The sequence below is a fragment of the Rhamphochromis longiceps genome, linkage group LG10 (genome assembly GCF_057381845.1).
Source record: "Rhamphochromis longiceps isolate RC_006_pf linkage group LG10, R_longiceps_female_GT1.1, whole genome shotgun sequence".
Taxonomy (NCBI): Eukaryota; Metazoa; Chordata; class Actinopteri; order Cichliformes; family Cichlidae; genus Rhamphochromis; species Rhamphochromis longiceps.
This window is the reverse complement of record NC_140566.1, coordinates 31,626,154-31,652,599: the sequence shown is the minus strand read 5'-3', so window position 1 is coordinate 31,652,599 and position 26,446 is coordinate 31,626,154. Positions and strand designations below refer to the sequence as shown.

General features: G+C 39.3%; 2 protein-coding genes and 1 long non-coding RNA gene across 4 annotated transcripts; 1 reads left to right on the top strand and 2 right to left on the bottom strand.

Annotated features, from left to right (window-relative positions):
• Positions 1–1,665: 1,665 nt before the first annotated feature.
• LOC146661216 (uncharacterized) lies at positions 1,666–5,103 on the top strand. Of its 2 annotated transcripts, none has more exons than XR_014913582.1 (3): positions 1,666–1,833; positions 2,984–3,114; positions 4,463–5,103. It is a non-coding gene; the product is annotated as an uncharacterized LOC146661216 (long non-coding RNA). The 2 variants fall into 2 exon arrangements; XR_014913581.1 differs by having other exon boundaries at positions 1,677–1,833; positions 2,984–3,109.
• Positions 5,104–7,082: 1,979 nt separating this feature from the next.
• Positions 7,083–13,764, bottom strand: LOC146661215 (heterogeneous nuclear ribonucleoprotein A/B-like). Its single transcript, XM_085421315.1, has 9 exons — positions 13,613–13,764; positions 11,934–12,124; positions 11,626–11,794; positions 11,266–11,424; positions 10,620–10,751; positions 10,145–10,250; positions 9,789–9,935; positions 8,269–8,359; positions 7,083–7,440 (listed from the first exon to the last, which is right to left on the bottom strand). Exons 2-8 carry the CDS (start codon positions 12,098–12,100, stop codon positions 8,289–8,291), a joined length of 951 nt encoding a protein of 316 aa, XP_085277441.1. The 5' UTR covers positions 12,101–12,124; positions 13,613–13,764; the 3' UTR covers positions 7,083–7,440; positions 8,269–8,288.
• Positions 13,765–19,429: 5,665 nt separating this feature from the next.
• Positions 19,430–26,016, bottom strand: btg4 (B-cell translocation gene 4). Its single transcript, XM_085421314.1, has 4 exons — positions 23,468–26,016; positions 21,767–21,904; positions 20,515–20,794; positions 19,430–20,201 (listed from the first exon to the last, which is right to left on the bottom strand). Exons 1-4 carry the CDS (start codon positions 23,638–23,640, stop codon positions 19,998–20,000), a joined length of 795 nt encoding a protein of 264 aa, XP_085277440.1. The 5' UTR covers positions 23,641–26,016; the 3' UTR covers positions 19,430–19,997.
• Positions 26,017–26,446: the final 430 nt, after the last annotated feature.

Below are 26,446 nucleotides of genomic sequence, written 5' to 3'. Positions count from 1 at the left end.
GTCCTGGTGACAGCCTGCCCAGATTACCATTTTGTCAATTCTTGATGTCAGTCAACTGTCACGAGTCCTTTATTCTGCAGTCTATCTTGTCCTTGATCTGCAGTTCTAATCTAATCTGAACCTGCAGCAGGTGTTGCCAGTTTGCTGAGCTCATCAAAGCAGCAGAGCAGAACAAGGACCACTATCAGCTGCAGTCCAACATGATGGATTCAAGTCACAAAACATATAGTATTATTTAGTTTTTTCAAAACAAACGCAAAAAAAAAAAAAAAAATGTCTGAGATCAAATCCGACTCTCTGAGAAACACTGCTGTCTGGGATGTTAGCAAAACTGGCACAACTCACTCAAAATCAAGATAAGAGACAAGAGGCAATCGAAAAGCATGTCTCATGCGGGCACAGATGCTCTGGGCCAAGCCAGACTGGCGCAAGAACGGGTTTTACAAAATGCCGTTGCTCAACAGAAACCAACATCCTGATTTCCAGCGGTCCTGCTACCGTGTTCACTCTGGCATGTTGTTATGTTGCATTAGTGCAAACAGAGAAGAAGACAGAAGTCCTGCACACTGAGATTAAAGTTCAGCCACCGTCACATAATGCTGACTTTTCTTTTTCTTTTTAATCAGCAATGCCAAACAGTCTTTCCAAGGTTGCTGAGTTAAGCAGAAGTCAAATCCTCAAGCATCTTTGGTTATAATTTTCAAACAGGCAATCTGTTGTGAAAGAAATGTAACATGCCTCTAAAGATGCTCTCTGTGAACGGTTCTTTATGGCTTTCACTGGCAACCAGTGTAAACAGCCTCTGCTCAACGAGGAGAAATAAAAACTTCTATGTTTAAAAACCGCAAAGCATATAAGATGTTCCCAGTTACTAAAGCCGTCTGCACTTCCAGTGGTACAGAGTAAAAGAATATCTGCACTTTTCTCAACTCCATCTTAGGTTTTTAGATTCTTTCTGCCAATCACATGTTGTGCTACTCTGAAAACCTTATTTCCAGTCACAGCAGGCAGCTCTTTTCAAACTGTGTCCTCCTTCCCAGCAGACAGAAAGTTTTAGCAAACAGCTTGTGAATTATGGATTTTGAATTCTGACGCTAATGCTATATTGAATGTAAATAAGGTGAGAAATATGCATTTTACATAATCTGAACTAAGTTATGGTGCTGAGTGGACTAATCTGACTGGTGAAAATAAGAAAGCACTCCAAGTATTTAATGTGCTTACACATCCTATTAAGTGGTTATATGCTTATGACATCTGTTTTTTGGGACATAGCCTAAAGAGCATTTGTTTTTGTTTTTACGAGTTGCCAACAGACTTACTTTCACTTTTACTATTTGCAACACTGAGCTGCAGTGTGACAGGGCTACGTGGTTTTGTGCATTGCTGTGCTAAAAATACAGATACGTGCAGGTTTAGCACCTGAGCAAGGACACGACGTAACCTTGAGTCCTGGTTTTCAGATCATTTTCTGCAACTTTCAGGTTTTAATGTAGAATGCAAACTGTGTGTTTATTAGTTTTTGTTTTTTCAGGGCTGTTCTTTTGCACAGTCAATATGTATGTATGTAAACACCTCATGCACTGTTACTTTTTAACGAAACTGTTTATAGTGCCACATTTCCTCTTATTTAAATTCTGTTAGTGGTAGTTGAGCTGCAGAGAGGAGGAGAGAACGAGTGGGAGTCAGCGAGAGAGAGAGAGAGAGAGAGAGAGAGAGAGAGAGAGAGAGGTGAAAAAGCGTTCAGATCGAGATTACGCAGAAGTGGATCAGTCAGTCCTGAGAAGACGAAGAAGAGCACAGAGAAAAATGAGGATCTTCGACTGAAATCTGGTATAACTTGAACCCACACCCACGTCATAGTTTGCATTAGTGTGCTTCTATGATAACTACATAACTGTCGATAATCTAAATATTTAAAGATGAATTATCACCTTTAAAGCAGCATGCTTTTGTACAGGTCTGGCTAGAGCTGATCATCATCATGCATTTCTTGTAGTCTGAGTTTCATTAATGTGGTTAAAAAAACAATACTCAGAGTTAAAGTTGAATTTGACTTTTGCATTATTAATATTAATTTCCCAGATTTTCTATTGAAATTTTATATTTTTCTCATGATTAATAATAACCTTGCTGTATGATTTTCACACTGTGTTTACGTCAAAAGTGAGGCTGAAAAAAATGGCACAGTCTGGACTGAAACAGTCTACTTAACAGCATGTTTTTATTTTAAGTTTCTTTACGGCTGGAAAAATCAAGTGTCTTTACATAAATGTACCTAAATATATTTGTTGTCTACGGTGAGTCAAATACTGAAAACCTCTGAAGTAATTTATTACTTTTGGCTGCATAATTCAGTCTTACTGAAAAATTCCAATGTCTTATCCAATGTTTGATATCAACTCAACTTTGATTGAGTTGCATACATGTATTGAATAATAAACAAATATACCGAGGCTTACAGGATTGCAAACACAGACCAATGTTGCAGGTTAGTTGGTCTGAAGGGAACATTTGAGTCCAAAACTTTTAAAGTGTTTTTTCTTTGCGACCACTGTGAATGAATTTTAAGGATTATATTGACTAAAAAGCGTAAAGCAGAAGAAAAATAACCCCTGAATTAACTGCAAAGTAAAAACTGCAAAGTACAGAGAACCTCTGCTTTCAGTGACAGTGCAGATCCAGCCAGTGTCCATAGGTCGCTTAGCAGAGAGTCCGGAGGTGACACTGTCAGTGTGGAGTTAGCTATTATTGCCAATATTGACAGAACTGTGGTGATGCTCCCAAAGTGACAGCATGTGCTTGTTGATCATTATACCATATATCATTTAATATTATATTTGATTATGACATTAAATATCTACTGAAGGTACAGGAATTTGTATCAGTCGTGCTTAAAAAGTGGTTCTTTGCTGGCATCAAGCCTTAAATCTTGTTTTCAGTTAATCTTTAAGTTCTATTATTTTGTTTTTTTTCTTCCAAGACTTTTTCCACCAGAGGTCCTGGGGGTCCATCTTTTAGCTTGCACACCCTGTACCCTCCTCCGCCTGGGCGGTGTGGCTGCTGTCAGCATCTCCAGGGCAGATCCATCCAGCTTCAGTAGCCTCCAGTAAGGTGAGCTTCACAACTTCAAGTAAAGTTCCCCACATTCTAGGAAAGGCTGCTTCAATGTGCCATTGTTATTGTCATGGTCTCACTTGCAGCTGCTCTTACAGACGTCTGCCTCCACCTCTTGGAGAATTAATGAAAACAAACTGCTTCAGCAGCAGCTGCATTAAAGCTATAAGATGCACCCTAGATAAGAGCCAGACAAGTTCAGATAAAAACATGTTTAACTGGGTCGAGTTGGCAGACAGAGATGCTCTGAGCCCTGCTAGTTTGGTACAAGAACCGTTTTTTAAAATTTGCTTGCTCAGCAGACACTAACATGAAATCGTGTTCACAGCAGATAAACCTGCTGAACTCCAAAAGTAAAGACCAGGGACCAAATATCAGTGCAATCAGTGCAAACAGCAAGGAAGGAAGAAGCCCTGGACACAATCCAGGTTACAGACCAGCCACTGTCAATGTAACACTGGCTTTTCTTTATCAGCAATACAAAACTGTATTGTCCAAGGTGACCGAGTTCAGCAGCAAACCAGAGCTTTTACCCCACATAATATCTGCTCAACAGGGGGAAAGGGAACCATATGGCTTTTAAGTTCGAGCACCACAATGCATTTGACATGTTTCTAACTACAAATGTTCTTTTTGATTGAAGAGAAATTTCAGCTAAGATTCATCTGAATGCTGCACAAGTAGAAAAGTTGTGCTACCACCAGCACCCTTTTTTTTTACCTCCAGATTAATACCTACATCCCTTTTGTGATGTTAAAGTGAGACGGAGTAAAAAGTATCTGCAGTTTCCTTCAGCACCAACAAAGATTCTTTCAGCCAATCACTTTGAAAATATTTGTCTAATCACAGCTTTAGTTTAGTTTTTATTAGTTTAGTTTTCCAAGTTCACAAAATTGCTTCAGTTTGTTTTTAATGTTTTTCAAGTCCAGTTTTTATTTTTATTTAAGTTTACTGAAATGTTTTTTCACATCTAGTTTTAGTTTACTTTTAGTTAATTACAAAAACCTTACTGGACACTTAATGACAGTGTTATAAAATAGCTTGTGAATTGTGGAGTGTCAGATTTCTGACACTATTGCTAATATTTGGACATGTCTATATTGGACGTAAATAGAGGTGATAAATATGACTTTTGTTATTTAATGTGGGTTTTTTTTTTTTTGTCTTTTTCAGTCTCCCATGTGTTCACTCCATAATTTATCATGCAGTGTGAACATAATTCAAAGAAAGTTACGAATAAACTGAAAGAATGCTGAGGTCACTCTTGGCTGAGAGTCAGTGTTTATGTCTTTGTGGAAGAGGCTACTCATAATGTTTTGGTGCATCTATACCTTCTGTATTACAGCAACAGAGGTGGCGACTTGTAACAACAGAAGGATGGTAGGCAGCAGTAAGCCAGCACCTTCTGACCGGGACACTAAGTTGGCCGTGCCCGGGCCGCCGCTGTCATACTGCTCTGAGATGCTGCACAGCCAGGCTGACTCCTTCCTCATGGCAGCCCGACTCGTCCGCAGAGGATGGCCCAATGAAGGGACCAAAACAAACAGGCAGCTTTCACAATCTGATGGTTCAGCACGTCAACCCATTTTCACCAGTTCAGAGGGGCATAAGACTCTAGTCAGGGTTAGGATTTGCCGTAAGGACCCCATGAGAAGTTGGACTCTTGATATGAGCAGTGGGGAGACATCCCTGGATGGAAAGACAGGCTTTGAAAAAGATGATAAAGCCAAAGAGACATCGGAAGGTGCAGCCTCACCAAACAGACCAGAAGAAAGACAGACAGGTGTAGTCTATGTTTGGAAGTCTAGTTGTCGCATCACATGCAGACAGACCAGAAGATTCAAGGCCCCGGTGCTACCAGCCATTGCTGAAGTCGAAGTTTAAAAGAAGACCTGTAATTGAATCTACAGGTGTATGAAGTACAGGGTTAATGGTGATTGTAAACTTGAATTAAAAAGTGCTAAAGTACCTGTGAGTTTGTTTTCGCTTCATATAAGTAATTTCATTTGCCATCAGTTCAGGAGTTTTACAGATGAAAACCTTTGTTTTTGTTCTTCATTCAACTGGAATTATCCACAATCAAGATGCTCTTAAAACACCAGAGTAATTCTAAAATGGACTTTCCACTGTTGACAGTGTCTGCAAAAGTTACACGACTATACATCTCGCAAAATCTGAACACTGAAGACAAAATCGACCAGAAAAGGATTTTTCTTTAAAATAAACTATAATAATTCATAAGTACATCAGCTCCCTAACTGGCAACTCCCGATATACCAGCAGACTAGTGAAACAGAAGGTTAGCTAATAATCTCTGGTGATTTAAGCTACATTAGCTAATGTTTTGAACGCCATTTAGAGAACAAAGATAATTCCAGAAAATAAACTAAGATACGGTGTTATTAACACTATTAATTAGTTGTTTTTAAGGGTGCTCTGATGAAAGGGTCTAAACTCGCCTGTGACTGAGAAACACGCTATGGTGTGAGCTGAGTTTAACAGCAGCGCCATCTAGTGGCTTTTAGTGGAAACAGCAACTTCATTAACAACACTTCCCAAAAGGATAGGATTTGATTTTAGTAAACTGTGCTTATTTTACTGTTTCATTTTAGGTATTTAAGCAAAGATGAGAAAAATAAAGTCGATAGCTCTGGGTGTTGCCCAGCTGTCTCCAATAAAAATGTGGTTATTATTCTAACTACAATTATTACCTGCAAGACGCTCATTATGGCTCATTTTTTTTCCAGGTATAACAAAGAATGAACACGGGAAAAACAAACAGACAAAATATACCAGCTTTGGGGGGGGGAAGGGAGTTATCAGCTGAAGTGCAAAAAGCACCACCCTGCCTTTGCCATCGTTGTTTAGTTGTAGCTCATGGAAGACGTCATTTTACCGTAGTGTACTTGCACTCTAGTCTCTTCATTCAGGCTTCAAAGAGAACGTCAGGTATTACTTTTCTTACCTGGAGTCCACAAAACATGGCAGTTTTTCCTTCAACTTCAGCCACATCTGAGCGATCATTGGGACAGGCCTGATTTTTTTTTTTTTTTTTTAAAACGCATTTATTTTGTTTGCGCACAGCCACATTTCAGTTCAAAGCCCCAACACCAAACTACAGAGACAACTGCAGAAACGCAAGGTGCATCCTTCATCATCATCACAGAATGCCACCTAATGCACCAAGCATCAATAGTGATGAATTTTAAAAAAAAAAAAAAAAAAGTAACGCATGAAGCATCTACGTGCACATAATGGTGCGGACAGAGGTCCAGGTGACATCCAGGGAACACAGACGTTTGGATTTGGGATTCCCTGGAATTGGCATGCTGAGGTCAAACTGGGATCAATCACAAATGACTGAAAAATAAAAACCGCAGGGGCTCAATTGTAGTTCAGTAGGAAACTTCCTTTTCCTTTTTGGACAGTTTCTATTGAAACAGTTTTATCTAATGACTTGGACCATTAACAGTAACATTAAGAATTAAAAATACAAAGATCATTACAAACCAGAATGTTTATTACTAATAAATGCCAGAGACACTGGCTGAGACGACGACACTGGCCCTCAAGTCCGTCAAGAAAAGAAGAAAAAGAAAAAAAGACATTTAACTTCAGAAACGGTCATTTCTAAAACCAACGGCGTATGAAGAACACGATCTAAAGTGACAAAACATTTCCCCTCCCAGCACATCCCACACACCCCGCAGGCTTCCAGATGTTGGGTTCAAACAGCCTGGAACAGTCTTTTAACCTGTGTTTTACAACTGATGAAATCTGGCAAGTTAAAAATCCTTCTTAGGTACACTGGAATCCATGTAAGGAGGGACAAAGAGGAAAGAAAGGGGGGGGAGGGGGGAAAAAAGAATTCCATAATCAACATTATCCTTGACATTTGAACTTTAATCCTAAACCCACTCAATGTTTCATATTCCTCCCCAAAACCTGGAAGCATCAGAACAAAATTTACTGAAAACTGTATTTATTTGTCAAAAAAGCTCCTTTACAGCGCCAAGATTTTCAACCTGTAAAGCCATCAAACATGTAAAATACAACCCTTACAATACAATAGAATCAAAACAGGTACCAAAAAGTACAGTAAAAATTACACTTCCGGTGGAAATGTGGAAGGGGACGAGGAAACAAAACAAAAACAAAAACACGAGGGAAAAATAAAAACTAAAACTGATAGGGTTTAAAAAACAAAAAAAGAAAAGAAAAAAGTTACATTTCTGGTGTTTTCTGTACAAATGGTCTTCTGTCATAAAAGAGGTCGAGTCTGGCCCAGTGTGTGTCCGTCCAGCCGTCGGTCTCACTGGATCACTGAGGGGTGAAACACATTAATGACACAGCTGGAACAAACCATTCAAAGTCTAATCTTTTCAAAGGGAAATTAAACTTTTAAAAAGACAGCTTTCTATGAGTATTTTAACTTGAAAACTTCAATCTGTTCTCCACTTACAGCAGCTATTAGTAGCTCAGTGCCAAGTGAAACATCTAAGTGCTCTCTATTTCACTTTCAACAGCAGAGATGCTCCTGGCAGCCAATTTACTCAAGTACAAATAGTTAGACTCTGACCCAAACAGATGCAGGAACTAACACGAGCATGAGGCTACAGGAGGACGTCCACATGTTCGCCAGTTTACTATGATCAAATACTCAGCTGAGAGACAGCGCCAACTGTAAATGTGTCCTCCAGGTGTTCAAATGGAGTTGCATTAAAAAGAAACCAAAAATAAAAACAAAAGAGCAACTAGTCATCAGTTATGTCTGCAGGCATCTGTGTCCAGCAGTAAAACAATCCTGAACAATGATATTTATGCTAACTGCAGTCAGTCAGCAGCAGGTGGCTGCCTAACAGCTAACATTTTGGGGACCTGTGTTCTATTATTAAAACACAATATTTAATCCAACTGCCTGGCATTTCTGGTGACGATTGGAAAGGAATGTTTTCCCATTTGGTGAAAGCCAGGACTGACCCCACAGCTATGTTTGGGACAATGACAGGTCAAATCAAAGGGGAACTCATGCGAACTTGAAATTACAACAGCAAGGTGTGAGTGGGGGTCTAATAAGTCTATCCACTGTTTAAACTGGAATACGTAGCACTAGGACACAGTCGCACATGTTGCGTTGTAGCAATGTCATACCTTGCACTGCCAAGTGACCATCAGTATGGCTTGTAGTTGGCCTGGTGTCCCCCCCGCCTTGGGGTTTTTCCATAGCTGGCATTGCCCTGGTCTGTGAAGGAGACGCAGTATTAAAGCAAGAGCTCAACATCTGACAGATGATGTTTGAGTGTTAAGTAAAGAGCAGGACAGGAACCCAGTTCTCCGGCTCCCCAAACTACACTCTAGAGGCTTGAGAAGAAAACATGGCACTCAATGATGTCTTAAACACTAAAGATGGGTGGCAGGAACGAGGCAAACTCCAAGAGTCAAACCAGGAAACGCGAGCCAGATGTGTTTTGGCAAATTTTAGGTTGTTAACCCTTTAGAGCCGGTCGGAGCGGGCACGCTCTGTTTTGCATAACTATTTTTAAATCCCGGTAGCTCTGCAACCACGTAAGCTAGCGCAATAATTTGTTTTGCATATGAAACCGGAGGAGTTGTACTTACATCTTATGCCATCAGCTTGTCCTCGGTCACAGTTTCCTCCCACATATAGCTTTACAAAAACTGCATAAAAAGCACTTGCAGCAACAAAAACATAATATTCCAGAAACACGCTTTGCCGATCAGCTGTTCATAACACTTCCTATGTTGGAATATACGTCAGCACGAACTTTTGCATGTCCGCCATTACCTGCCCGAAACCGGAAGCGACGTCATTTTCGTGGGTTTTTTTTTTTTTTTACCATCAGGGCCACAGGGCCTATACTGTTTTTAAAAGTTATCTTTGACTTTATGACTTTCTGTGTCGTTTCTGGGATGCTTAGGACTCATATTGCACTGCTGGAAATAGTTTATTTTGATGCATATGCTGCTTTTTTGCAAATTTGCAGTATAATATTTATTTTCGTTTTTCCTGCAGTGTATAAAAATTGGTGTATTTCAAAAATAAAACTATGAAGACACTCAAAATAAATTTCCTGTGGTGGGAAACTATTTTGTGCAACTTTTTTGTATTTACAGTTTTGAGGGATAAACCTCTTAAATTTCTCTAACTAGAAATATGTTAAAAAAGCAAAAACGATTTTCAATTTTTTTGTAGTTTATTGCACTTTATGTAATTACTATGCACTTAATGAATACATATTATTAAAATCTGGGCTATAACAGTTGTATTGATGTATAGCAACTTGAAATGCTCCCAAAAATGGCACTACACCATGTAAAAATATAATATAAGCTCTGGCGGACTTGGTTCTATGGTAGGTCTTAAAGGGTTAATGCAGCACCAACTTTATGCATCTATAGGAATATAACTGAGGGAAAAATGAACATCTTAAACGTTATGTTAGCAAGTTTATCAGAGCAAGTGGAACAGCTCAAAGGTCTAGAAGTACTGGCATGGCTACATCAAGCAGTTTACTCTTGTACTGTGGCTGTAGTGGGGGCGGGGTAAGGGGAAACAATGACAATCAGTACTGACGCGTACACCTCAGGTTTGGGCTTCGATGTGTTAACTGTTACTCCAAGTTACAACTCGTCTGCATGTTTGCACTTACTGTAATCGTATCCAGGACCATATCCGTAGTAACCAGAAGAGTAGTCATAGTTGCTGTAGTTGCCATATCCACCATAGCCATAGCCTTGGTTGCCATATCCTTGGTTCCAGTAGTTTCCATAGCCCTGGTTCCAGCCCTGGCTCTGACCTGAAACACAAAGTGCACATGAGTTTGGTCTAAACTTCAATATCATCCAACTCGAGAAGTACACGAGAAGTTCCAAATTACATATTAATACCCATTACCACTAAAACGTGCTGTCAACAGTGACCTAGCCTCTTAGCATTTACCCGATCATACAGATTCAAAACAAACAAGAAAATCCAGAAAGGAAGAGGGTGATCATCGTCATTTACCTCCACGGCCCCTGCCTCCTCGGCCTCCTCCATAGCCACCTCCACGCACTGTTCCGTACTGCTGCTGCTGGTACACCTCCTTTGGCTGAGCAATTTTCAGCTCACACTAAAAGAGATATACATACTGAAAAATCCATTCTCTCCTTTATGTGGCCTTTAAAACAAAACTAACGTTAAAACCGCCTTGCGATATTTATAAAAAACATTTGCAATTAAAGAGTGACCCACTTCCCATGTGTATACAGAGAAAACTCAAAGTTGTAAATTTCAAAAACATCTCAAGCATTAACTCAGGGTTTAACTACTGACTTGGTCAAACATCAGTTTGCAACAAGTTAATCTGTAGTGGCTTAATCTTTGTCACTCTTCACCAAAACAGATCACAGGTGAGGCTGCACTGTCCACCAGGTAGCTGATTAGAAGAATTTAAGCTGATTTCCAGCTGTACATCAGCACTTCTGGAATAACTGCTTACCCGGCCACCCTGGATGTTGTGGTATTTCTTCTCCAGACACTTCTTTACGCTGGTTTCCTCTTTGTATGTGATGAAGATGAATCCCCTCCTTTTCTTTGATTTGGGGTCAATTGGGAGCTCAATGGTTTCGATCTGAAAAAAAAGGGAGGATTGGAGAAAAGATTTTGATCAGAAACAACAAATACGGTGCATGTAGTATGACAGTCTGAGGAGTAAATTATCTCTGCTTTAAAAATGTCGGCCACATCATTTAGTCAAACTTCAAACACACAAACAAGTGCCAGAATATCTCAGTTATTATTTATCCTTAACAGGATGACTTCCTCAAATTAATCTACAACTTTGTTGTTTACTGGCCAGTGGTGATGTACATGTGGTTAATTTATGGCTTAGACCAGTTTAGCTGGTAAGAACAGGATTAAAACTGTAAATAATGTGTTGAATTGCATGAGTGTACAAAGTTGGGCAAGTCAGTGGCTCTCAAACATATCCACGGAGTTTGTACAGGAGAATAAAAATGATACTGCCATCTACCCAAGTTTAACTCTGGAAACACTTAACCAAGAAGACTCAACATACAAGAGAGATGCAGTGGTTGCTGCATTCTAACCGCAGATATTTAAAATACATTTTATTTGAAACCAACCTCTCCAAAGGCGCCGAAGTATTCCCTGATGGTTTCCTCAGTTGCTTCTGGGTTCAAACCCCCAACAAAGATCTTCTTGACAGGATCCTTCTTCATAGCCATCGCCCTCTTAGGGTCGATATTGCGTCCATCCAGTCTGTGTTCCTTCTGCTCGAGTACCTGTGGATACAGATATATTACCATTAACAGACAATAACAGCACAGAGATTAGAGTCATCATCACAGAGATGACTAATAATGCAGACAAGGCAGTGTGGCTGATTAGCATATGATTCATTTATATTACTAAGAACCGTTCTCCCATAAAAGCTTCTGGAGCCCGTTCGGGATGAAATTATGCTCAGTTACGAGGGGAGTCACCTTATCCACGCTGGCAGAGTCTTTGAAGAGAACGAAACCAAAGCCTCGGGATCGGCCAGTGTTTGAGTCCATCTTGATGGTGCAGTCTGACACCTCACCGAACTTACTGAAGTAATCCTTCAGGTCCTTTTTACTCGTATCCCAGCTGAGGCCGCCCACGAACATTTTCCTGTAAAATTACATGTAGACATTGCTAACATTTCTTCATTTACAAGGTTTCACAGTTTATTTTCCCAAGGCTCATCATGCCAGCACGAGATCCTCGCACACATCACATGTGGCCAACCACAGTCCAACCAGACACTCACCCAGCATCCTCCTCTCCTTTGCTAGCGTCGATCTTTCCGCCATCTGTGTTGTTGTCCTGCTCCTCGTCCCCGGCCATCTGCTCCAGCTCAGCTCCATTCTGCTCCTCCTCTCCCTCGTTGCCGTTCTGCTCTGATGTCTCCATGAGCAGGTTGTCAGCGTCTGCCATTCTGACGGTGGGATCTTCAAATGACTGAGATGGGACAGGACAAAGTTTGAGAGATTGGAGAAGTAGGTAGCAGACTACATTAAACCAACATTTATCAATTCACGCACAACACTAACTGGAAGCGGTATTGTTTTCTTTACGTTTTTGATGCTTTATAAATACTCTTCAACAAGGACAAGAAACCTTTTGTTCATATCACTACCTGATCCCATCTTTGCTCTCACTTGCTAATTTGTTCAAATAAGACTGATTAAAATTCAGCCACACTTATGCTGACTTTAAGTCGCTCTCACATTGGTTTTAAACTCACTCATACTTAAATGTACATTACATACTCTGCAACAGGCAGAACTTCTAAAATGCTGTTGATTTATTTACCAAAAGGATCCTCTATGATCTATTAACTGCAAAGTTTAACCAAAACAAAAAACGAGGCAGCACTTCCCATCTGAAAATACTGACGTTTAAACTACAGAATGGCTTTTACTAGCGTATAATAAATGTATGGTTTTAGTCCTATATTATTAGTTGATCTTCTGTGATCAACTAATAGTGTGTAGTATTTTAAACATTTGTTACTTTACATCTTAATTTCTAGTGATTTTTAGGATCCTACATTTTAAAATGTATAGTTTTAAAGGTCCTTTGTTAAAATAGTTAAACATAACCAATAGCATCATAACAAAACAACAGAATAGGCACATGGCTTTAAAAACACCCGGGATAAAAACTAATTAACTCTAAACAGATACACACAAAGAGTGTACTCATTTAAATTCAAGTAGCAATAGAAACTATTTTTTCCCAGAGTTTGGAAATTACTGTATAAGGAGAGCCGAAACACGGCCTAAAGATATTTCTATTCGTCCCTATTTTCAGAGAATATTGAGCATAAATCGGAATGCTAATAAAGAGCCGCATACATAATGCTAACTGAATGCTAATTTTAAGTTAAAGCGTTAGTCCGATCATTGCAATGGCGCCATATATCGGCAGGTTATTTATTATTTACACACCACCGACCATCATCAGTAATAAGACAGTTACACGCAGTTGTGCGTGCACCAGTGACCCCACAGCCGCGGTTGAAAGGAAAGAAAGAGCGTGAGTCTTCCATGTTGTCCAAACGTTTAAGCGGACCGCGCTTTGCTCCGTTACCGCTCGGGGCAGACAGCAGGCCCGGCTATCAGATGGGCAACCAACCAAACACAAAAACCGTTTAGATGATATAAAGTGCACTTAAAAACTGCCATTATGCACAACGGATGAGAATCATCAAGAGAACAAGAGACTCATAGCGTGCAAAAGCCGCGCTAACGCACATTAGCACGCTGCAGCTAACGAACTAGCCATGCTTACAGGCTAACAAGAAAACACCGCACACGAACAAAATGGTCGCCGCAGAAGAATCACGATGGAAATAAGCACGATATAAACCGGAACTCCTACAGTTTCTATTTACTACTCTTATATTTGCTATTACCCAAAATAACAATAAAAACGTGTTCTTACTTTGACTGAAAATACCGGGGACGCCGAGTGGCTGTTCAAAATGGACACGCTCCAAATTCGCCGCTAACTCGTGGCAACATATATATGACCGGATGTGACCAAGAAACAACCACGTCGTAATGTCGACATGCGTGATTGGACGAAAGCGACCCTTTTGAAGTTAAAGGCGTTGGATCATTGGTTGACTGTTCGCCCGCTGTGACAAAAGCCACATTCAGTAGCCAAACGTCCTTCCTGCTTCCTGTGTTCTGCTTTCTTTTTAGAGTGGCGTCTCAAAAGAAACGTTTTAAACATGCTAGGCTTAAAAGCGTGAATAATACTAATGTGTGTTTCCGTAGCTTCATTTTAGTCGGCTACAAATAGCTTTAAAAGTGAAACCGATGTTTGTACTGTAGCTTCGCTACATTGTTACGATCCTCTGCGACATCAGGGATTAAAGAAGACATTTTGTACTGTTCATATTTGTCACACTAACATGTTTCAGATCATCAATAATATTTTAATATTAGACAAAGATAACCTACGAAAAAACAAAAATACCGTTTTTAAATGGTGATTTTATTTATTAATGGGAAAAATGCCCCTATGAGAATTAGTAATCGCCCCCTAAACCTAATAACTGGTTGTACAACCCATGGTAGCGAGAACTAATAAGTCTTTCACATTGCTGTGGAGGTTTTTTTTTTGCCAATTATTATTTGTAGAATTAATAATAATAATACATTTTATTTGAAAGCGCCTTTCAAAAACACTCAAGGTCACGTACACCATAGGTGTCAAACTCTGGCCCGTGGGCCAAATTTGGCCCGCAACCTAATTACATTTGGCCCGCGAAGCCATACCAAATTACTATTAGAGCTGGCCTACTGGTATTATACAGCTAATATATATATTGTTTAGTATTAAGCTTTGCATGTTCCATATTCAGTTTTTCAGCAAAACGTGTTTGAGTCCATAAGAAAAGATTCATTCTTATATCTGGAGGAATAAATATATTTCAATAAATATTAACGTTAGCCCTGTTCCAGTTTTGAATTTTGGCCCACTGTGTATTTGAGTTTGACGCCCCTGCTGTACACAGCAGAATAAAAGCAACATAAAAGCAAGCAGTTTACAGCAGCGGTCCCCAACCCCCGGGCCTCGGACTGGTACCGGTCCTTGAGTCGTTTGGCACCGGGCCGCGAGAGTTGAGGCTCAGGTGTGAAATGTATAGTTTTCAGGGTTTTTATCGGTTTTCAGCGTTATTTTGTTATCGTTTTTATCGTTTACTCGGTTTTCCTGGGTCTTTTCACGTGTGTTATGAATAAATTTTCTTTTTTTCGGTACGGTACTAGTTTTATTTTGTTGTATTTATCCGCGACACCTTAAAGGCCGGTCCGTGAAAATATTGTCGGGCGTAAATCGGTCCGTGGCGCAAAAAAGGTTGGGGACCGCTGGTTTACAGAATTGTTTTAATGTAGTCAGATTGGAGGGTTTTTGAACCTGAATGTCCTGTTTACGGTCATGCCAAAGCACCTGAATCTGGTTTAAGTCTGAACTTTGACTACACACGCTTTGCCTTCTTCTTCTTCTTCTCCTTCTTTTTTAGCCTTTTAGAGGTGGACTTGCTGAGAATCAGAATCATCTGTCTTTGGCCAAGTTTGTGCACACACACACACACACACACACACACACACACACACACACACACACACACACACACACACACACACACACACAAATAGACAGTACATGCAGTATATATACAAACTATAGGTTTTTTATGGCAAGTCTTCCAGGTGCTGAAGCAGCAAAGTGACCCTAAACAATCACACTACCACCACGATGTTTGATTATTGGTATGATATTCTTTTTCTGAAATCTGTTAATTTTACACCAGATGTAACAGGTCTTAAACCTTCCAAAAAGTTCATCTTCTGTCTCCTCAATCCACAGAATGTTTTCCCAAACGTTTTGGGGATCATCAAGATGTTTTTGGCAAATGTGAGACGAGCCTTTGTGTTCTTTTGCAGTGGTTTCGTCTTGGAACTCTGCCATGGATAGCATTTTTGCCCCCAGTCTCTTTCTTATTGGTGAATGACGACCTGACCTTAACTGGGGGAAGTGAGGCCTTCAGTTCTTTAGAGGTTATTCTTGGTTCTTTTGTGACCTCCTCGATGACTCGTTGATGCTCTCTTGCAATAATTTTGGTGGACTGTCCGTCCACTTCCTGGGAAGGTTTTTTCATTTGTGGATCATGGCTGTTACTTATTGATGTGTTACACTAATGCAAATTTTAGCATTGATCCATATACAAATATAGGTCTAATATTGCTGATGCCAATACTTTTACCCTATAAAGGCAGCATATGTAGAGGAGAGCAGTGTGTCATGATTTATGAGATGAATCATCATTAATTAGACACGTATGTGAGAATGCTGTTTGTAGATTACAGCTCAGCATTCAATACCATCGTTCCCTCGAAGCCGGACAGGAAACTGCAGGATCTAGGACTGAGCAGCTCCCTCTGCAGCTGGATCCTTAACTTCCTGTCTGACAGACGCCAGGTGGTCAGACTGGGCAGCATCACCTCATCCCCCATCACACTGAACACTGGTGCTCCACAGGGGTGTGTACTGAGCCCTCTCCTGTACTCACTCTACACCTATGACTGCACGGCCACTAACAATTCCAACATCATTGTGAAGTTTGCGGACGACACTACAGTGGTGGGTCTTATCACCAACGGTGATGAGACGGCTTACAGGGAGGAGATCAGCGCACTGACCCACTGGCGCCTCCGGGAACGGTGCCCAATCGAGGAGGGCAGGGATAGCTCAGTAGGTAGAGTGGTTGGGGGTTGGGTCAAATGCAGAGAAAAACAAATAATTTCCCCACGGGGATCAATAAAGTATACACTATTATTATATATACACACACGTAGAAAAACATATTTAGTATACACATTCAGTAATGCATACACTCTTATATTGTACATATATTTATTCATATAACTCTCAGATTTAGCCATTCTTATATTTTGCTTGTTCTTATGGTATTGTATTTTTGCACACCTCTGTTGCTTGTGAAGCTCGCACACAAGAATTTCACTCGCATGTCCTGTACCAGTGTACCTGCACATGTGATGTGACAATAAAAGTGATTTGATTTGATTAAATTAGCAAATTCTGAACAAATTTTAATGACTACTGTATCACTGTCAATTTCCCCCACAATAATTCATTAATACAACAAAGCACACTTTTCAGCATTTGACACATCCCACACAAAAAAGCTCACATACAGAGAAAAATAATAGTGAACAGGACTCAGGTCAACTTATTCTTGCAGAACCTCCACAACAGCCCCAGGTTCTCATGCAACACCACCCCTGTGTTAAAGAAAATCTTTCCATTCAGGAGTTGTAATCTGTAGGAAATTGAGGGAAAGTAGGTTTAAACTATAGTTACAGGCCAGAGAGTGATTCTTCATTTACACCAGAGCCAAATAATGTGGGGTAGAAACAAATGTACTTAAAACACAAGAGTGCTGGGGATTTGTAAATAGGGCAAAACGTGCCAGTCCTGGTGGTCAGGACGACTGTTTACTGCTTTATCGGGCAAGTTGAGGCACGTACAACATGGGCACACACACACACACTCATACACACACACAGTAAAGGGTATCTGTGGAGACAGTTATGTTTCAGCAGTGGTCACTTGTAAACAGAACGAGAACTGCAGCAACGACAGGTAAGAACGCAGCACATTTTAAACATGACTAAATTCTTTCTTTTTCTACTTTTTTTCAGTAAAAATATTTTCCAAGTTTACTTAATCCATCCAGTTGTGTCAAAGTAATGATTATGCACTATACTAAATGTGTAACATGACTGACATGCCAGTTGAAGAGTTTGTTTTGGAAATGGAGGATGGAAAGGCCATCAGGCTCAAACCTCAACCCTTTTTGGATCTTCACTCAGCAATAATAATCTAATTAGAGCTTTATGTCCCTGTCTTCCTTTTCCCTGCAATGTGGATTTTCCAGATTTGTAGATGTGGATAAATAAAAAAGTTAAAAATCCTTAACTGGAGTGGGTATTGTTATTTAATTTTAACTAAAATTACGTATTAGACTTTGTCTTTACATCAAATATTAACTTTTTAAGAAGTCATTGCTTTATAGAAACAGATTAAAACATGACACAACCTGTTTCTTGCACATACGCACACACAAAAAGTATGGTTGTGGTGCTAAGGCCCATACGTTGTTACCAAAGACCAAGTATAAGAGTGAGAAAAGTTGTCTTAGACAGTGTGACTGCTTTTGTTGTTCTAATAATGATCTCTTACTGCATGTGACTCATTCAAACTTTTTTTTCCACGGCAAAAATGCATTAGAAGGCATAGACGTGGCTTTGCAAAGTGGTGACTTCACTCTTTTACAGAAGTATAGGACTAGTTTATTGAGCTCCCTCCTGGAGTGTCTGAAGGTTGCCTGGTAACTGCTCAGAGCTAATCACATGAAAAAAAGGCTTTTTGCACTTCTGCTTGTCGGGATTTATAAAGTGCGTATGGATTAAGTGGTGGATTTTGGATGTTTTGATAAACAGATCCGGCACCTTCTGGTCAGAACAGGGTTACAGATTCCCTGTTTTTCCAGTCTGAGTAATCTGCTCCCTGTACCCTTACATTTACTAAACATGAAAATGGCATTTGCTAATGCTTCAAGCTATTTTTGACACACACTATTACATTGTAAAACTGTGTTGTAATTTGCATGTACTCATTTGCCCTAAACAACATATTTAAGCTACTTCTGGCTGCTCCTTTGCCCAAAGGTTCACTACAGGAGCTCTGCAAGTTTGATTCAAATAGTTTTATGCCAGATACGCTTCATAATGAATAATGAAGACATTTTTGTCTTTGGCTGGAATTGAACCAGCAACAGTTTAATTGTAAAACATGTTAACCACCAGAACAACTTCCAGATAAACATAATCTGCTTTCTGGGATAACCACTGCACACCATTGGAGGATTTAAGAAAAAAAATCCTGTCAGAGGAAGCATTGGTTATTATAAGAGCTTGAAAAAAGTGGGCAGCTGGCTGCTTGAGATTGTGAAGACATTTCACTTTGTATCCAAAACACTTCTGTTCTAAAAATAAAAGGCAGACAGTCCCAGGTATTGGCAGCTCGTTGACCTGCTATTCATCATGCGAGTCATCACATGAGCCAAGGTCTGGGGGGAAAAAACAAAATCAACAAACAAAACAAAAACGAGTCATTACCGTCACTGGGGGTTAAAGGTGAAACCACTGTGAGACTTTGCCCCATCCCACGATGTGCTTTATTGATGTTACCTGAAGGAAGGTGTGAGTGGGGGGTTTTGTTTGTTTTTTTAAGAAGTGGGAAAATCACATGTGGTTCCATTTAACTGACTGAACTAAATTAAATACAAAGTTACAAAATATAACAAAAATTATAAAAATCTCAGAATATTACGCAGATTATATATATGATTGACATTGGAATTGTAACTATATAACTATTTTCACTGTAGAGGATGTGCAAATGTTAAGGTTGTGCATCTATTGCACGCTCTGCTTAGTTGGATGGGTTGCAGAGAGAGATGGCCGAATTCAGGAATGATTTCCTGTGCCGTTCAGTGATGCAGATGGGCAATCTCGTAAGGTATCAGAAACAAGGTTTATGCAAGAAAAGGGTCTCCTGCACTTCTGCTAAAAATATTGCAGGTGTGACACCAGGACCAGACACTGCACAAGGGCCTTCAATGAAGAGTAAAAATGAAACTGACAAAAGGCAAGCTAAAGGGGACAAAAATATACATTTTATTACAACAAGCATTTACTGCAAGATTACAAGTTTCTGATGGTCAGTGTGATTGGGGTGGCTGTATAGGCAGTGTCGTTAGCTGATTGTTCTTACACGCTAATCACTAACTACACTACCAGTACAACCACCACACACACCAGCGCAGCTGTATTTCCTTCCAGACTGACCCGCTTTACAGGTAAATATAGATTCAGTGTTTTTCAAAGAACTTTTGGATGTTTTATCTAAAAGTCCTAAATGTTAGGTTAACTAAAACTGTTTAAGAGAGGGAGAAAAAAAAACCAAAACAAGACATGTTATGGCCAGTAGAGCTGGCATGAATCTATTTCTTTTCAATGACAGGTCAATGTTACTTTATTCACACTTTAATTTAAAAAAGACAATTAGAGTGAAGAATTATTTAAAATATCAATTTTCACATCTTAAAAACATACTTAAACAGCATTACTTTAAATCAGGTACAAATAAGCTTATCCTTTAAAAGATGTACAAAGTGTGTGGCCTAAATCCGACATCAGCAGGAACCAGATTCTGGTTTGTAGCTTTAAGGCTAGGATCGCGATTTGCTGACCCAGTGGTACTTGTCAACACGAGGCCCAGTGAAGGTGAACGTGGCTCGATAGGATCTGAAGCCTTTCTGGCTTGAGAAGTGGGCTCCAGCAGGAGCGCCATGAGGTGGGAACATGTCTCCTGGAAAGCCTTTCCGCTTCTCCCTCAGCCAGCTCTGAGGGGCACCTGGAGAGAACTCGCTGAACTGAAGACAGGTACAACAAAGTCATTTAGAAAACCTGAGATCTCTTAGAGAAGTTACTAAAAATACTTTGCAAAGCTCTAGCTTTAAAAATGTTATTCAGCAGAATTACATTTTATTTATTTTTTTGGCTAAAAACCTGCTCCTGAAGATGGTCAATCAACTTGCACTTTCAGGAAGCCTACTTTTTCCAAGTCTCATGTTAATGAGCTTACAGAGAATGAATATGTTAAGATATAAAACACTACCATCATCATCGTCATAAAACAAGCTTGGGAGGCTTTAAATTGTCCTGCATTTCATATATTGAACTCACCCTGTAAACACTGTTGGGGTTGCTAACAGTCGGAATGGTTTTGGGTTCACTGTTCATGGGTGGGATTTGAGGGCAGAGGGTTGAAAGGCTGCTGCTGCTGGTACTCATGCTCATGCTGTTGTCTCCACCTCCATCTTCATCCTCATCTGATGAGCTTCCTGATGGGACCTCGAGACTCGCCCGTTCCACAGCTTCATGGATGCGGCGGGATAATTCCCCATCACCGCGCCGACAGTTGTCCACCACTGAGACGCAGAATGGACTGCTGTGTTCACCATACCTGCAGGGATTCAAAAGAAAATTAGAAACTGACGGCAAATTCAGGTTTCACGATTTCTTTGTACATGTACAATGACAATAAAGGGCTTTTCCATTATGAGGCCAGAAGTTCCACCTTAACACTGCTCTAAACATTTGTTCCCCCACCACTCCTTGTCCTAATGTTCTAGAAACCTGCCAGAGCTGTGACAACATCAGCCCGACTCATGTGCTTCACATATCTTTAGTTTAGTGGCAGGAAATCAGGACAAAAAAAGCTCCAGTAAGGAAGCCAAATCAGCCCTTTTCAGTCACAATCCATTCCTTCCCTTAGCAGCAATGATCAAGTACACAACTATGAATATATTAGTACATGCCCATGACAAACTTAATTACAAGTAATCCGATGCTTATTTGTAAAAATGAAATTACAACTATAGGTGTGGTAGATGCACAAGGTAAAATAGTTAACAAAAAACAGGTCATTTTATCTTCGTGCTAAATGGTTGTCAGCCAATGCAATGGTATATTGATATAGATAAGAACCTTCAGTTTGGCTGTTAACTCCTGGTGGTCTAGGAGAAGTTGAGATAAAGATTTTGTGTATTATAGAAAGACACTCGTTTTATTGATTCAACATTAGGTTTGTAACTCGCTGAACCACTTGTTAGCTCTAGCTTTGGCATGAAGACACTGCTAACTAATCATATCACCACCTGTTTGAGCCATATAAAAAAAAAGTTGATTAGACCAATTTATTTGCACTTTTCCTCAAGTCTTGTCACTGTGTGGATGATCAATAATTAGATTATAATTAAGCATTTACTTCAAACTCTGCTTTTAAACTGACATTAAAATAAATGGTTATTCATGTCTTAATGATATCACCATCTGGTTAGTAAGTTAGATGTGAAACCAAAAAGGACTGAGGACTTTGAAACAATGTAACCTGCAGCGTCGCACAAATGCAAGGTGACTAATGATTAAAGCAAACCTGCAGGACACCTCTCCAGGGTCGACCCACACTGTCAGCTCCTGGGGCAGGCCCAGGTCCTCGTACCTCACCCCGCTCCGCTCGCAGACCTGCTCCAGCACCGGGTCCTGTAGCCGAACACTGTTCATACGCAGACACCTGAAAAACACCGGGCAGCTCAAAGAAAGTTTTTTTTTTTTTTTTTTTTTAATAGTGTTGCAATTTCACATGTCACCAAGATATCAAGTCCAGTAAAAATCCAATTAAAATATAGATGGAAGAGTAGTAGTTGGTGCCAGTTAAAGGTGGTTTAAAGCCAGACAATTAGGAATAGCATCAGCACATTAGTTCTTTAAATGGTACAAAAACAAACTGAAGATCTCTTTCATGAATCCTAAAATTGTACGATTTCTTTATGTCCCGAATCAAATGAGAAAAAGCAGAATATTGAACTATAGAGTCGCCTGTAGTGTGCAATGCAAGCCCCATTTATTTTAATTAGAGCACAAAAAGAGGGGGGGGGGGGGTATTTCCCACGACAACACCTAATATTACAGGGTCTAGCACCACTCAAAGTGAGCAGTGGAACGCAACTTTGTGCATTTACTCCAGTACTTTACTTAAGCACAGCTGCAATGCAAATGTATTTCTATTGTGCTGGTTTCTACTCCCTGCACCACCGTAAGGAGTCTTGTACTTTGAGTCTTCAGACCTCTCCTTTGGTTGCTCAGATAAAGTGAGCAGATTCTAAGTCAAGCATTTTTCTGAGCAGCTGAGCAAAGCTTAAAATTAACCCGCCAACATTTAGATTGATATCCATTATATTCCTGTGAATAAACCTGAGAGCTGCAGTCCTGCTTCTTACTGAGGCCAGTAGAGTGGAGCATTACAAGTGTTTTTCCAGGTGTTTTGATCATTTACAAGGTTAAATAACTCAAGTATAACAGTTGGTATTTTAAGTAAAGAATCAATACTTTCAATTACAAAGTGGGTTCATAATATTTGTTGCATTTCTGAAGGCAGAAAGAGTTTCATAACCTTACAATTTTAAAGATTTGGATACTTTATAGCCAAGTACATTTAATACAATCAGCAGCTGCAACATTAAAGTGACATTCATTAAAAATAAAATCAGTAATTGTATCAAAATATACAAAATAACATAAAGTTACTAAAGCAAACATATTCATTAAGAATTGACTGAGAAACATTTATTATTTCAGCAGCGAGACCTTTACCTAAGGATAGATACTTTACAAAACAGCTGTTCACTACAAAAAGGTTCTCAGGCTCCAACTCAGCCACTTCATTTTTATCTATACAGCACCAAATCACAACAACAGTCACCTCAAGGCAGTTTATTTTCAAAGTTAACATGCCTGCAATAACACTCTGGATGCAGTACATGTACATAAGCCACCAGTCTGAAAAATACTTAAATCATTTTATTTTTAACCATTTATTTCTGATCAAATAATCTGATTTCCTGTGGGTCCCCGACCAACTTGTCTTATAGTAAATCCATACAACTTAAAAGGAGAGTGCCAAATGGATACACATTCAAGCTTTGAAACAAAGTTTTTCCTCTTAAATTTAATTGAGTTTTAATTTTTAATATTATGTTTGGTTAACTTTTCATTTTTAAAAGGGAAGCAGGACCTTCAGCCATTTTGAAACAACCAAAAATAAATTTAAAAAAAAAATTGCTTTTGGATTACTGACCTGTAGGCCTGACCCCTGGCGGGTGCACTTGGGTGCCAGTGGTTCTTGTAGTTCTCAAACAGAAGGGAGGTGAGGGAAGCAGCAAAGCGCTCTCTGCTGTCATTGTCCAGACATCCGTATCTCTTCACCAGCCGAGCCAAAAAGAACACAGCGGCAGCAATTTCCTCCTTCATGGCGACACACTTACCGAGCACAGCAAACTGAAACCGTAATTTTAAAAAAATTATCTCTTCAGATAAAACGCATGTAGGGATCCTAGTACCACAGAAAATAAAAACATCCAGAGCAAACTGGAAACCAAACCAAACAATTCAAGCAAACATATTTGCTGCTGAAGCTCAACAGAGAACTCAGCTTGAATTGTAAGGCAGCTTCATCAAAGACACCAAAACACAAATATATCCACATGCATCTAAATGTGCAAACGCAGCAGCACCCTTCTCAGCAGTGAAACCTCACTCAAATCAAATTCTAAAAGAGTTTTTAATAAAACCACCGTTCAGCTGTGCGACCAGCTGCCACAGCTGATGCTGATTTACTTAATGACTCCTCTCAGGGTTAAAATGTAAACAACGCCCTGTCTGCACTTCTTCAATGTTAAAATGCCCCAAATTCAATGAAATGTGTGAACAGTTCTGTGCAGCAGGAACAGACTTCTACATTAAATCTGTCCATAAAGCCCAAGCAGAGAGAATATTTACATTTCTCAGCTCATCAGCACATAAGAAGAGAGGCATTTCTGATGATGGTGCAAGACTGAAAAAGTTGTTTTTACAACTTATATTTATTTTGTTGAGTCAGTTTCATTTAAAATCACTTTCACTTATTTATGGTGATACTGTTGTGCAAGACGGTTCTGGGGCCGTTCTCTGTGGAGCTTGGATGTTCTATACCTGCACGTGTTCTCCGTGGTTCCTCCCACAGTCCAGAGACATACATGTTTCTAGAGTGATTCTAGAAATATGCATGATAGACTAGCAGCTCATCATAATCCTAGCAAGATATTTACCTCTGGAGTTGTTAGTCAGTGATTACATCGAGCCTATTTTGTATTTTAAATGTGACTCTAATCATGCTTGTAATTGATTATTTACTTTTATACAATAAATATGTAGCTTGCAAGGAAAAAGAACAATACATATATTTTTGTTATTCATTTGTTTGGCGTTCACGAACAGCCTATTTTGTCACCTGACTATATACGGTGATATGATGAAGATGAAAGGAATAACGTGATAAATTAACACGTCTGCCACGTCATGTCTTTTCATACATGAGCGAAGCAATTGTGCCACAGGCCTGGCAAAAACCATTACAGTGCACAGAAAGCCAGAGGCGGGGAACACAGCTGTGAGATACCAATGTAAGTTTTCCAAACAGTTTATCAGACAGGTCCAAGGTTGTTGCCTCAATTTGGGGAAAATGAGTGAAACAAACAGATCCTTTTTTTGTACACGCAAGTGAAACCTTCCTCTAAGTAGGCCTGGAAATTATTCTCTTGATAAACTGATTAATCGGTCAACTATCCTATTAACAAGGAAATCTGTTTGGGTTTTTTTCAGGTTTCAACATGACAAATAGTCATGCAATCTACTTCAAACACACATTTTTGCTTTTCCTTTTAACCTCACTAATAAAACAGGGATTGTCTCCTTGTTAGTTTTTTTCTGCTTCACTTACCCCATCCCTCATCCAGTCCTTGAACCTTGAAGATGTATCACTGGGGACCTAAGTAAGCTTCACAGTTGTGTGCATCACCATTGGGGTTTAGTCTTTTCCATGTTGCTGATCCTTTGATATTGCTCTCTTGCTCGCTATATAAATATCTCTTCTCATATGTGCAAAAGTTTTAGGAAGGTGTGAAAAAATGCTGTGAACAAAGAATGCTTTAAGAAATATAAATGATTGTTTATTGGCCCCAAATGTATTCTGCAGTAGGATGACAACTCCAAACAAACACCCAAAGCCATTAAGAACTATCTTCAGCATAAAGAAGAACAAGAAGTACTGGAAGTGATGGTACGGCCCCCACAGAGCCCTGATCTCATCATCGAGTGTGTCTGGGATTACATGAAGAGACAGAAGGATGCAAGGAAGCCTACATCCACAGAAGATCTGTGTTTAGTTCTCCAAGATGTTTGTAACAATCTACCAAACAAGTTTCTTCAAAAACGGTGTGCAAGTGTACCTAGAAGAATGCAAAGGGTGGTCACACCAAATATAGATTTGATGTAGATTTCTCTTTTGTTCCTTCACTGCATTTAGTTGATTAATGAAAATAAATGATTAACACTTCCATTTTTGAAAGCATTCTTTGTTTACAGCATTTTTCCCTCACCTGCCTAAAACTTTAAATATCTAAAAAAATCTCTCTATATAATTTTTAACTCTTAGATGTGGTATTAATGTGACAGCACATAACTTTTCTCCCCCAAGAGAACAAATGATATTTACCAATACTAATAAAAAGTTACTGTTATTTACTTATATCATCTACTTTTACATACATTTTTATTCATCATAAATTTTTTTAAAAATCCATGAAATAGATTTTATCAACTGACAAACACACAAAATTAATAATCACAGCTTATATTTTAATAATAAGTGAACAGTGAGTTTATATTCTGTCAAAAAAAAGAAAGAAAGGAAAGAAGAAAGAAAGATGTCTTTATACAGCAATGATACAAGCTAATCACAAATAAATGTGCAAATGATCAGTGGGAGTGAAGAGAACACTTACAAAATAAAGATTTTCTTCTGCTTTCAGACTTTAAAAGAAGACGAAAATTTGGCAGTTACAAAGTTTCATAATTAAGTTACTTTAAACAGTAAAATGATGAAATTTAAGTGTGTCCGGACCCATCAGGACAAGAAACATTGCCTTTAATAGATGAAATCCAGCCTTCAATTACATGTTTTCATGAAGTATGACTAAACAATAAAAACAATACACTACACTACGTGTCCAGAAAAACC